Here is a 13,633-nt window from a genome sequence, read left to right as displayed (position 1 = left end):
TTTTAGTTTTGTGTTTGAGCCATATATAGGATGTTTGTATTGATGGATAAGAAGAAATGGGACGTGGGAAATTGTGAGGCATGATTGTGTGTGCTAGTGTAAAGTGAGGAAGTGGCGTTGTAGGATGGAGACGTGGTGGAATACGTGAGGAGTGCTTAGTTAATCTTTTGGATTATTTTATTTTTTTCTTCTTCTTTTTGCTCTTTAAAAGATAGAATATAGAGATAAGAAAATTAGCTACCTAATATTTAGACTAAAATAATATAGTCAAACAAAATATTTACACTATAATTAAATGACACCCAAAATATACTAAAGCTAAACTAACTTATTTATTATAATTCTAATTAAAAGAAACCATATAATTTTTTGTAAATTTTCTTTTTTCTTTATAAATAGGAACAAAATTTATAATATAAGCATGTGAATATTATTATTATTATTTTGTAATTTTTTTAACTTTTCTCAAATAAAACCTATTAAAAATAAGATAAAAGATTTAAAATATTAGGATTAGACCTAGAAAAAATATTTACACTAAAATAGTATAGAATTTGGGTGTGGTCAAAAATTAGGTGTTCACAATCATAAATAGATATTTGGCTATAAATATCAAAAGGTAGCTATAGAATATAATTTTTTTAAAATGATATTTGTTTAAAATAAATAAGGTATCAACTTTTGCTATAGGAGGTAAAAATTTCTTTTATTTTAGTATTGTTTGATTATACGTTGGCAGGGCCGGCTCCAAAATTTAGGTCTCATATTAAACTTGGGGTTTTGACACAGTTACCCATAAAAATAAAACTATTTACCCTTGTCTACCCATTTGTTTTTCTACCTATAAACTAATTACATTTCCTACACATAGTAGGTTTTGTGGGGAACTTTTTCTTTATTCTCCAATTCTTTTTTATTTCTATGCTTATTTTCTTTTCTTTTCTTTTTTTTTTCTTTTCTCCTTTTCTTTTTTCTCGTTTTCTTCTTATTTTTTTCTTTTTTCCTTTTCTAATTTCATTTAACTTTTTTTTATATTCTTTTTCTCTTCATAATCTAATTTCATTTACTGTTTTCACTATTTTTTATTTTTCTTTTTTTTTATATTATTACTAAAGAAAAATCAAATTGTGTACCAATTAAATGTAGCTAATACAACCAAAAAAATATTAACTAACATATGATACTAGCATAGCATATAGCTATACCAACAGGGCATACAATTGTACGCAATGACTTAAAAAAAATTAATTCAATTATTAAACTAAAATATTATCAGTTGTTAATAAAAAAAATTAAAAAATTCTAAAAGGATCTAATTGTAAGAGTATACTGTTACATCATATAGCATACTATAACTTTTTTTTTTTGGCATTTTCAATTTGCCCCTCACGCTGGGTAAAAGCTTAAAACAAATTAAAAGGGAAAAGGCAAGTGAATTTACGGGTAATAAGTATACTATTATAGTATATTGTATACTATTACAGCATATTGTTACAATATCTTGCATATTATTATAGTATACCATAACAATATATTGTATACTATAATAGTATACTATTGCAGTATAACTATATACTCCCATAGTATATTAGTATACTATAGCGGTATACTGCTTTGTAAACTATAATAGTGTACTGTTGCAGTATAGCTATATACTCCTACAGCATATTATATACCGTAGCGGTATACTGTAACTGTGTTCTTCGATTTTCAACTGAAAATTTCGATCTCAATCACCTCAAATCAGGTCCAAATGCTATCAAATTTCAGTATGAACTTCCAGAAGGTACTATAAACAATATTTAACAGCACCCACTTTGAATCAAATATTGAGCTTCAAGCCCAACAATGGTGGATATTCAATCTTGGGAGTGAACTTTTCTCTTCTGAAATTAATCTTGTCGATTTGCCATATTCCTGAATGGAATTGATGTGTTGTTGTGTCTGTGTGTATGTTTCTTCAAAATCTTTTTTCACTTTTTCTACTTCCTCCACCACCTCGTCTATTTGGGGGTTTTGCAGATATATAGGAAGTGAAACTAGCGGGTACATAGTTTGGGGAGTATGGGTAGGAGTAGTAAATAGTTTGGGTCTGGGCATTAAAGGGTAAATAGTTTGGAATTAATGGGTATAAAGTTGTCACGACCCAAAATTCACTATGGGTCGTGATGGCGCCGGATACCGTTGTCAGGCAAGCCAACTAAATAATTAATTAAACTCCAATTTTAACAATTTTTGAAAAGACCAAGATTTTTTCTTTAAATTTCCTAAGTACAAAAGTAGCTGCTTCATTTCAAATTAAATAATAGCAATCAATACAAGACATTTCAAAACCATCCCAGAACCCGGTGTCACAAGTGCATGAGCGTCTACTGATAAGGATATCAAATACAATACAACATCCGTCCGGAATACAATGGACAGAAAGAAAATACAATTTACTAGAAGGGACTTTACAAGCTGTGGGCTGCCTCGCATACTGCAACTCACCTAGTCCCCGAATCATCCGTGCTACTATCTAAAGTAACATATACCTGTGCAACAAAAATGCACAGAAGTGTAGTATGAGTACGTAGTCAACGTGTACCCAGTGAGTATCCCGCCTAACCTCGAAGGGGTAGAGACGAGATGGTCAACCTGGACACTCACTAGCTGTCCAATAATAATACACTAAATGTGTGAGGAAATCATGGATTCATATAGCATGTTCTATTTCATAAAGCTGTAAAACAGGTAAACACCTTTTTAACAATTAACAAAGATTTTCAAGATTTACTCTCCTTTATCTTATCAATTTATATCAAGCCACGAAGGGCAAATTTCATCATTTAACATTCCTCATGCATCAATATACAAAAAATATCATGCGCAAGTCATACCGAGGCGACGGCCCGATCCAACAGAAAATAAATGTGCACTTGCCGAGGGTCGACGGCGCGCCTATAGATGCATCTATTTCCCCGCTCGCGAATTAATCATGCGACGCGGTCAACATGAAATAAACACATACCCTGCTCGCGAATCATACATGCGACGCAGGTACACATAGAGATACATGCTCAGTCAATCAAGTAAGAACTTATCGGAAGTGTTTATCAAGATATATTCAACTCTCTTTTAACAACCTTTAATAAGTAAGGTTAAATCCCTTTAGAAATTCATTTACAAATTCCATGTGATATAAGCAATTTAAGCTATCAAAGAGTTTACAAATAATTTAAGTATTCATGCTTTTGGGTCCTAGACTACCCGGACAATAGCATAATAGTAGCTACGCATGGACTCTCGTCGCCTCGTGCGTACGTAGCCCCCACAAATAGGAGCACCTAGACAAATAATTCACCTATGGGGACATTTCTCCCTCACAAGGTTAGAAAGGAGACTCACCTCGCTCCGAAGACTCATAACCGGCATTCTACATTCCTCCAAAGACTTGCACCAACCACAATGCTCCAAAACTAGCCAATGATTGTACAAATCCATTAACATATGCTCAAATATTCATAACAAACTAATTTATAGCAATTCCTAACTCCGATTAAAAAGTTGACCAAAACGCCCTCGGGCCCACGTGCCCGGAATCCAAAAAATTTCGAAGATAAAGTTTACCCATGGCTTCACTAGCTCATATAATTTACTCCTAATTCCATGCTCAAATTCGTGGCTAAATTCCAAGAATATAATTTTCTAGGTTTCCACCAAAAACCTCCATTTTCTACAATTTCCCAAGCCTAAATCCATACATAATTAATGTATTCAACTCAAAAATAGGTGGGGATAACTTACCTTAACATAGATGACGAAAATCCCCCTCTTTGAAGCTCCCCAAAATCGCCCAAGCCTTGAAAAATAAGAGAAATGAACTCCAAATCACGATTTTAAAACAAGCCTTCTGCCCAGCATTTTTCGCATCTGCGGACACTGGTCCGCTTCTGCGGTCCTCCCTGGCCTCCCCAGCTTCCGCTTCTGCGACCCCCTCTCCGCAGATGCGGTCCCGCAGAATGCGGTCCCGCTTCTGCGGAACCTTGACCGCATTTGCGGTCCTCAAGCCTTTGGCCAAAATCCGCTTCTGCGGCTCCCTTTCCGCTTCAGCGGGACCGCTTCTGCGGTCAACCCACCGCAGAAGCGAAAATACCAGCAACCAGATCCTTCAGCTGTCCAAAAATCCCATTTTCAATTCGTTAACCACCCGGAATCCACCCGGGGCCCCCGCGACCCCAATTAGTCATACCAACCAATCCCAAAACACATTACGGACTTGCTCGAGGCCTCAAATCACATCAAACAACGCTAAATTCATGATTCAACCCCCAATCCAAGCTTTATGAACTTTAGAACTTCCAACTTCTACTTTCGATGTTTAAACCTATCAAATCACATCCGATTGACCTCAAATTTTGCACACAAGTCATATTTGAAATTACGGACCTACTGCAACTTCCGGAATCGAATTCCGACCCCGATATCAAAAAGTCCACTTCCGGTCAAACTTCTCAACAACCTTCAAATTTCTATCTTTAGCCAAACGGCTCCAAAATGACCTACGGACCTCCGAATTCACTTCCGATCGCTCTCCCAACTCCAGAATCACCATACGGAGCTATTCACAGTCTCGGAATCCTAAACGGACATTGATAACACTGAAATGCACTTCAAGCCAAACTTATAAAATTTCTTCTAAAATGCTAACTTCCACAATAGGCGCCAAAACACTCCCGAGTTATCCAAAACCCGAACCGGGCATACGCCCAAGTCCGAAATCATCATACGAATCTGCTGGAACCTTCAGATCCTGATTCCGAGGTCGTTTACTCAAAGATCTAATCCTAGTTCGTTCTTTCAACTTTAAGCTTCTGAAATGAGAATTCTCTTCCTAAATCAACTCTGAACTTCCCGGAACTTAATTCCGACTACGCGCACAAGTCATAATACCAGAAATGAAGCTGTTCATGACCTCCGACTGCTGAACGGAGCGCTAGGAATCAAAACGACCGGTCGGGTCGTTACAAAAGTGATATTTTCTCATTAAACTTTTGTTTTAGGCCCTGCATGTACTTGAACCGCGCCTGTACGTTGGTTCCTGTTTTTATTTTTATTCATCGGAGATAAAAGGTGCATTCATTCCTTGTCCCTACTTATCGGGAAGAATCAATACGACTCTTAACATCTTGTTTGAGCGGAGATGTTAAAGCCCAAGACAACACAGTCGATCTTCTTCTTATCAATATGGAATTAAGACAGATGTTTACAGTAGCGTGGCATAATTTTGAATTTTGATTATGGTCTATGGCTTTCCATAAACCGAATCTCTGTCTCAATGTAAATGTACAATCAATATGTAATTCAGATCTTTGTATAAGCTAAGAAGGAAAAAATATCTTAGTATGACCTAAAATTTTTTTCCGAATTAATTTGAGCTTAATCTTTAATCCAACACTTATAGCGTATATGGTCTACATGGATTGGATAGGGCCTCCATTCCACACGGCATTGCCTAATCATTAGCTTAGTCGGTTATCATAGATTTATTTTGGAGTCAGATATCGGATGATTTTAAAGGCACTCTAATGTGAACAATATCAAAATTGAAAAGAAAAAAAAAAAGGAAGAATAATTTTCAAATTTATATGATTCTTTTATATGTTAAATAAACGGTAAAATTTCCATGAATTCAGAATTCTCAAAGAAAAAGGAAAAAGATATAAGCTCTAACAAACAAAAACTAGAGATGCTGAGGGATTGCATCTTATCCATCACTTTTAAACTATGAATGAATGCGAGAACTTATCTCTTAACCTTTCATAAAAATCTGTTTTAGCACATCAAAATCTATATTTCTTTACCAAATTATTGTTTATTTCCATTATCAGTAAGAACTAAGAAGTTAGACCACCATCCTCCTTGCTTCCTGCCCTCACTCCCTCCCCCCTCCAAAGAGAAGGGAAAAAAGGAAGAAACTTAACCAAAAAAAAAAAAAAACTCAAAGAGGGAAAGGAGGGCATTATATTATCAACCTTCAGAAAATCACAAATTGAAAATGGAAAAAGTTGGAGATAATATGAAAGTAGAGGAAATGGAAGAAATAAAAGATATACAAGAAAGGAAAGTCACAATGATTGGTATAGTTGGTGTAGCATGGGCAATTCCTGCTTTATATGTCACACATAGAACATGGCATCGTTATTGGCTAGATAGAATTGTGTTTTTTCTTCCTTCTATATTTTTTCAAGTCATACATCTTTTAATTACTGGGAAATTCTACCAAGAAATGATGAAGATTATACTTGGAGAACAAGAACAGGATCAAAAGCAAGATCAAGAAACAGATTCCAATAAACTATCATACTCATTTGTGTGTGCATATTTGTTCTTGATGATATTCATGAGTTGGATGACTGTATCCTATTGATAGCTTTAAGATTGAAGATGATCAAAGCTGCAGAATGATTTTCCAAGTTGGTGATACAATGGTATTTCTTCTTGTTTTATTAAAAAATGCAGTCTTAGAAACCCTTTCGTTTGTTTCTACTATTGTCCAATTCTTGGAAATAATTGTAGTGGTTTTTCTTCTTCTTTTAAGTAAAGTTTAGGTTGATTCAATTTGTATGTGAATATTTGATTTCAAGTGGAATTCTGGATAATCATACAACAACATGTATTATGTTTTATTAATGATAACTTTTAACTTGTTTCAGTACAATCTTTTCAAACCTTAATGCTCTTACTAAAAACACAAAGAAAAGGTTGGAATTGAATTGTCATGTAGGATCCTGTAACATCTAGCTTTATTTTTATAAGATAAAATTATTTTACTATCAATGGGAAGAAAAAAAAAACATCTAGCATTCATATTAAACTGGACCAGTAACTAAACAACGAACCAGTTTGATGCGAGATATCTTTGTGCTACCAAGACTTCGATCTCACCAAAAAGACAACAAAAGTTTAAAATTGTCAAAGTTCGTCATCATCATTATTCAAAAACTTACACCGTAAACACCATTCACCAAAAAAAACAAAAGAAATATTGGGCAAATATCTTAATAGAGGCTCTCTGTATACCTTTCAAACATTCCATCAGATACTTACCACACGTGCAAGAGAACGATAACACTCCAAAGGGACGAAAAGACTCCAATCGATCACTTTTCACCTGGAACAAATTAACAAGAATTATCTGCGAACTGAGAAAAAAATAATAGGCAGATGTAACATAGAACTAATTTCTCAGCTAGAAGTTAACTGTAAAATCAAGAGAAGAAGAGACTTGATATCAAGATACTTCCTGGGATTCTTAACACAAAACCATATTAGCATCACTACTACATATATAGGGAATAGATTGCTTAGAGAGCTCCACAGAGGGAAGAAGAATCTCATAGCTATACGAAATTTGATCCAGAGACAGGTCCATGAAGCTTATTAGGCTATGTCACTCATTGACCATCTGTATATTATGGCACTCAGACCAGCCGAGGCATATGGTTGCGGGTGCGGTCAGAATTATGCTCACTAATTAGTAACAACAGTAAAAATTAAGCCTGTAAAAATTGATACCACTTGGAAAAAGAGGGACAGATAGGTAAGACCTTTCGATTCAACTGGTGGAGCAATGGAATTTGGTAATCTGCTAGAAGACGCAATGCTGGTACTGAATTATTATACTCAATTGCAAGACAATTTGTTACCTGTTTTACAGTATTCACTAATAATCATAGGAGACAATAACAAAGGATTCCTTATCCCACTCGAATAATATACTCTACTCTCCATTAGGAGAGTCCAATTGACAAGCGTCTAGGCTCAAGCCAAAGGACTTGATATGAGAACTCAGGCATGGCCAAGGAGGACAATTACTCAGCCCTTTCTTGGCCCTAAGGCCTGATAGGTTCCATGACACAGAATACTTAACAAACCTCCCCTCCCCTCCCCCCCCCCCCCCCAAAAAAAAAACCCCCCTCAATGCTGCTCTGGCCATCTCAAATCTGTCTCATAAATGAAGATTTTAAGGAAATTAAATAGATAGATCTAATCAAATACTCGTTTATAACACGAATCTCAAGTAAAAGCAGTCAACAGCATTATAAATCACAATGCGAAAGAATTATTTGAGGTGAACAAACAGTATGTACCTCTTCCTCTTCCATGAAAAAGCCAAAAAAAGGAACCGTGTCCCAATTTAAGAACATAAAGCTATTTGACAAAGGTAGGAATATACAACATTTCAGGAACCTAATAATCAGAAAGATGTGGCTTGTAACCCCCAGGGGTTGGCCTGGTGGCAATAGACTTGAGCCTTGGGGTTTGCTCCCTTTCAAGGTCTCAAGTTCGAAACCCACTGGGTGCAAACAATTTCTGAGGGCCATCGGACTGGGTAAAACCTGAATTAACCGTGGTGCACTTGCGGGAAACTCCTTGCCGAGGGCCTGTGCACCCCCGGGATTAGTCGGGGCTCTTAGAGACTCGGACACCCGGTGCAAATCAAAAAAAAAAAAAAAGAAAGATGTGGCTTGTAGATCTGCTCATATTGACAGGTCCAGGAAAATAAGAGTTGACAGAAAATTCCATGCATATGCAATGCCTAGGGTGCAACAAGCAACTCTACATGAGAACCCAAGATCCATGACATTTGGTATGACATAACACTAAGTTCACAAAAAAACTGTTATTACTTAAATAGACAAGTTAAAGATTCATTCAAAAAATAACATATAAGGCGGCATTTCTGGTGCGCCAAGAACAAGAATTTGCAGTCTAGTCATGGTCAACTGACTCGTGGAAGCTAGGCATAATAATGGTAAGGGATCTTGGACAATCTGACAATTTCTTAGCCAATCCTCGTGAATATATGGACATACAGTTCTCTTTACCCAACCAGCATTTCCTTCTCCTTGATATGATAACAAACTTCTCCAAGACAATTGCATTCTTTAGCAAAAATTCTAAAAATTCGGAAACCCTATCATAGTGCTTCAACATATCCCTGTTGAGAAGACAACATTAACTTTCTTGAGATTGGGAAATGCATAGTTTGAAATCCAACTCTCCAAACTGATAAGATCTCCTGGGCCCAAATACCCTGGCACAAAGGGGCAGCGGCAGGAACAATAAAACTGGAGATAGAGAATATAATCTGGATCAAATAAAGGTCCAAAGCCTAATGGAACTCGCATTTAAAAGTGAAAACATGACAATTTTATGGTTGAAGTGTGGTGATTCAGAACGATTTTCAGTCAAGGGAGGAGCTACGGGGGGCACGTAAAACATCAAAAATAAATGAGTGCAACAGGAGCAAAAGTTATAGGAAGTCACTTTCATAGATTCCACCTATATGTTGATTGTCTACACATGAGGAGAGGTCTGCAAAAGGCTTCTACACCATACAAATTATCCTATGTTATATGCAGCTCTAGCATTAAACATTTGCATTTCAATTATGGAAGCGCCACTCCTTTGAGCTGCAACAGGAACATGACCTAGTGCAATAATCACAATGAAACTAGTAAAGATTAAAGAAAGAAAAAACAAGAAAATGAAAGTAATTCACATCACTAATATATTGCTATGACAAATGTAATTGTCTAAAGACTTTAGCAACAACAAAATTTTCATAGATATTTACAGTTGCAGAAAGTTTCTCATTAGATATAAGGGCTCTTCTCTTACTGAGGTACATATCCTGCAACTATTCGCTAAAAATAAATGCAAATGAGGCATTTTTACTCAAAAAACAAACCTCTGCGAACATAGCTTCAATTGTTAGCTCTGTTGCATGATTCAAGTTTTGAAGATAACCTTGGACCCTGAACTTGACCATAATCATGACAACTCCCTTCTTCAGCAACACCAACCCAGGAGTCCGCCACACAATTAATAGCAAAGGTAACCGTAGTGTTGACCATGGAGGATACATTTACTAGCCAACACTTGAGATCATCAAAGATATCCTGAAATCTCCAAATGCTGAAGATACAACGCAAAAATTCCCCATTAATGATCACCTCCCTTATCCAATAGCAAAGAGTTCTACAGCTTTAGCTTCTTTAAATTCGAAGATCTAATTTTCAGCTTACGGAAAACCATTAAAGAAAGCAATTCCGAATCCCAAAGCAGGAAAACCTGCCAGTAAGTTCGCAACAGTTTCATCATCTAACCCTACTGAGAAAAGTGTCAAAGTTCTCAGAGCCTTCCACGCAATAACAAGCAAGTGCTCTACCTAATGCACAATGCTCCAAATTCAAATTTATCAATGACGAGCAAGTGCATATGCATAATGCATTGAAGCAATTTGTAAATGCCATCACTACTTGAATACAATGTAACATCTTCCACTTTGTTATCCACAGCAATAATAAGCCATCGGCTGATTTTGAAATCATAGCTACGCAAGTCAACATCGAGATAAATTATTTTAATTTTTGAAAAAGTGCGATAAATGCATAGTCCACAAAGGATATGAAGTTTCTAAGGTTCAAATCATATGGGAAACAGAAAAATAAGCAATCAACTGAAGTCCAGAGATAACGCAACGATTTTGAGACGAGACGAGTTATGAAAGCATCCTTCGTCGGCAAAAGAGAGAGAATTTGAACGAAGAGTGTATCCGGTAACTTACTGATTCGGTCTAGGGTTCCCGTGACTCTCTCGGTTCGTTTCTCCGCCGATTGATTTCTCACACAACTTGAACCGGCATAGACGCTGAAATCGCCGGAAGCTATGATCTCCGGTGACACTGGTGCGTTTTCCGATGCTTTCGATTTTCCCCTTTTGCCCAGCTTTAAATTTTCCTCTTAATAATTCTTTTAATTCCCGCCTTTTTTTTTTCTTCCCCATCATACATTCCTTAAATTCCAGCTGTTTTTTTTTCCAGTGATGCACTATTCCTATTTCTTTTAAATATGTGGCGATGTTTGATTGGACATGAAATTTTAAAAAATAAAGAAACGCTTCTACTTATAGTCTTAAATATAATATGATAATTTTGTGAGTACAAAATTTTGTCATTCAACATATATTATAAAGTTTAAAGTTATTATTTTCAAATATAGAGATGTAATATTTCTTTTGAAAAACAGAATAAAAAGAAAATAGTGCGACATAAAATGGAATATAGAAAGTAGGGGTGGTCACAGTTTGGGGGAACCCGTAATTCGAATTTTATGTATTTTTGATTTGGATTTTCGGATTACAGATTGAATTTTGAATTAAATTTCTAAAAATTTTGGATTTTGAATTGGATGTTGGATTTGGTACTTCGGAGTTTTGGATATCCGAAAATCCTATTTAGTTCATTATCCATAAGGAAATAGTGATATGTCCATTATCCTAGTCATTAGACATTATGTCATATATTCAATAACAATTACTAAGTTATTGTTAGAATACTTTCAATTTGGACATGATTTTTTTAGTGCTAATTCATATCGGCCTTATTAATATCTCTGTTGCATTTTCTTGATGATAATTTTGTTACTTGAATACTTTATTTGGATGATTGCAATGAGATTAAGGAACTTTCTAGGCAATTTAACATGAATATTTCATCTAGATGTTCTTTTTTGTTAAGAGAAGAAACATCTCAACATATAGGTTCAAAATCGAAAATCCAAAATATCCAAACCGATTAATCTGAAATCGAACTTAAAAACCCGATCCAATCCGAGCTTATTTGGTTTGGATTTGGATAGTCATTTATTCAATCCGAAAATCAAAAATCCAAAACGAAATTCTCATATCCAATTCGAATTGCCCAACTACTCACCCTAATAGAAAGTATTTTTCTTTTAAATCCTATTTTTTTTCTCTTCTGTTATTTTTCTTCTTAATCCAGTTTCTTTTTTTTTTAATGAGATTGATCATATTAGATATTGGCAAAAATTCCCCGAGCATTTCCATTGACGTTTATGTTTGTTGTGTGACTTACTCTTATGGGGAAAAGTTCAGTTAGTTTAATATGAAACAAAATAATTTCGTGACTTTACTATTATATGGTAGAAAATAAAGTTCAACAATTATACATGAAATTAATTCGAAAATCCTCATTTTAAGTTTGCGGGTAACAATTTACACAAGCAATTGATAATAAATAATTTTGGACCCATTACAGCGCTACTTGTAATTACCCAAAACTATATTTCTCTTATTTTATTGATTTTAATTTCGTTCCAGATGCAAGTGACCACCTAGGTGAGTGCGAATGTAGGCAGGCAATCACAATTCACAAACGAAATGAAGGAAAAGCAACAAATCTGGCTTTTCTTGACCCCCATTAACCATATTTTCCAATTGATGAAAAACTGAAAATACTACACTTTTGACAATCCCAAGCACAACAAACTTGTTGCATAGGCATAAATATAAAACAAAAGCTACAATTAACCAAAAAGAAAAACACCAACAGAACACACATGTCCCTTTACCTTACCCTTCCATGTAATAGAAAATTTTATAAGCTACTAAGTGATTGGTGCATAGAGGGAGTTTTTCTATGAACATTTTTTCTACTAATTTTCAATGACCAGGCCTGAAATCAATATGATCATCAGCAAATCTAACTCCTCCTTTACCTCCAATATTCTTAAAAGGTTTAGACCCCTTATAATGATCTCCATGTGCTGCAGCAACTTTAGAACTTGCAATTCTCTTATCAAATCCAAATTCTATATCCCCTTGACCTCTTTGATGAAACTCATTATGCTTTTGCTTACCCTCTTTTTGTTTTTGTGGGTGACCATTGCTTTTCTTCACCTTAGGACCATGGCTTTTCTTGCTGCAGAGACGTCCAACGACACAAGCAATGAGAGATACGACCAAAACTATAGCCAGGACAACGAAAACACTGACAAATGAACCATTTGACTGAGAAGAAGAAGAAGAAGAAGAAGAAGAAGAAGAAGAAGAAGATTGAGTTGGGATATTGTTTGCCTGATTTGGGAAATTGTTTGGATTATTAGGGTAAACTTGAACTGGTTGTTGTGGTTCCAACTGAGACATTTTCTTGGAATTTTGGCTGACACAAGTTAAGGTAAGCAGAACAAACGTCAACAGAAACTGAAGAGTAACAAGAGCAAGTGATTGAGTTCAGTAGTTTGACTAGTGGTATGAAATTATTTTGAGACTAAAATCTAAGGTTGTGTTCTTTGAGTGAAACCAAAGGAATGTCTTTGTGAAGTAATGGGAGAACAAACATTAGCTAAGACAATACATGTGGGAATATTTCATTATATAAAGCATGATTCTTGATTATGGTGTGATAGGGTTCTAGGCTAATATCTCTAAGGTGTTTCGAGTGAAACAAGTAAAGACTTAGGAGAAGCAATGAAATAATAAGAAATTATCAAGAATCATACATGTGGGGTTTATTGTACACCATTAGGTTAGATATATTCTTGGTTTGGTTTGAGGGGGTTTTTGAATTCAAAAAAGTGGTGCTTTTTCTTTAATAAAGACAGACAACTAAAGATATTCTTGATGTCCTTTACTGCAGGAAGGAAGGGTATTTTAATTTTGTTTGCTTTGTTAGGAGAGAAAGTAAGATTTTGGCTTTCCTTCCTTTGAATACTTCACTAACCTGTTGAATTTCACAAGACCCCATGAAAGTCTCTTATTCCAACATGGCTCAGCTCCTTTCACT

At 35.4% G+C, this 13,633-nt stretch overlaps 1 protein-coding gene and 1 long non-coding RNA gene across 2 annotated transcripts; both read right to left on the bottom strand.

Moving 5' to 3' along the window:
• Nucleotides 1-6,821: 6,821 nt before the first annotated feature.
• On the bottom strand, nt 6,822-10,839 carry LOC109205444. The gene is made up of 3 exons (XR_002064670.1): nt 10,616-10,839; nt 9,737-9,963; nt 6,822-7,153 (listed from the first exon to the last, which is right to left on the bottom strand). It is a non-coding gene; the product is annotated as an uncharacterized LOC109205444 (long non-coding RNA).
• A 1,377-nt stretch (nt 10,840-12,216) lies between these two features.
• LOC109205436 lies at nt 12,217-13,386 on the bottom strand. The gene has a single exon (XM_019368148.1). It carries the CDS (start codon nt 12,991-12,993, stop codon nt 12,511-12,513), a length of 483 nt encoding a protein of 160 aa, XP_019223693.1. The 5' UTR covers nt 12,994-13,386; the 3' UTR covers nt 12,217-12,510.
• Nucleotides 13,387-13,633: the final 247 nt, after the last annotated feature.

Source organism: Nicotiana attenuata, unplaced genomic scaffold (genome assembly GCF_001879085.1).
Source record: "Nicotiana attenuata strain UT unplaced genomic scaffold, NIATTr2, whole genome shotgun sequence".
In the NCBI taxonomy this organism is placed as follows: Eukaryota; Viridiplantae; Streptophyta; class Magnoliopsida; order Solanales; family Solanaceae; genus Nicotiana; species Nicotiana attenuata.
This window is presented reverse-complemented; position numbering and strand designations above follow the sequence as displayed.

What these genes read in the sequence shown, in the direction of transcription:
- LOC109205436 (XM_019368148.1), bottom strand. Translation starts at nt 12,993, where the DNA reads ATGTCTCAGTTGGAACCACAACAACCAGTTCAAGTTTACCCTAATAAT.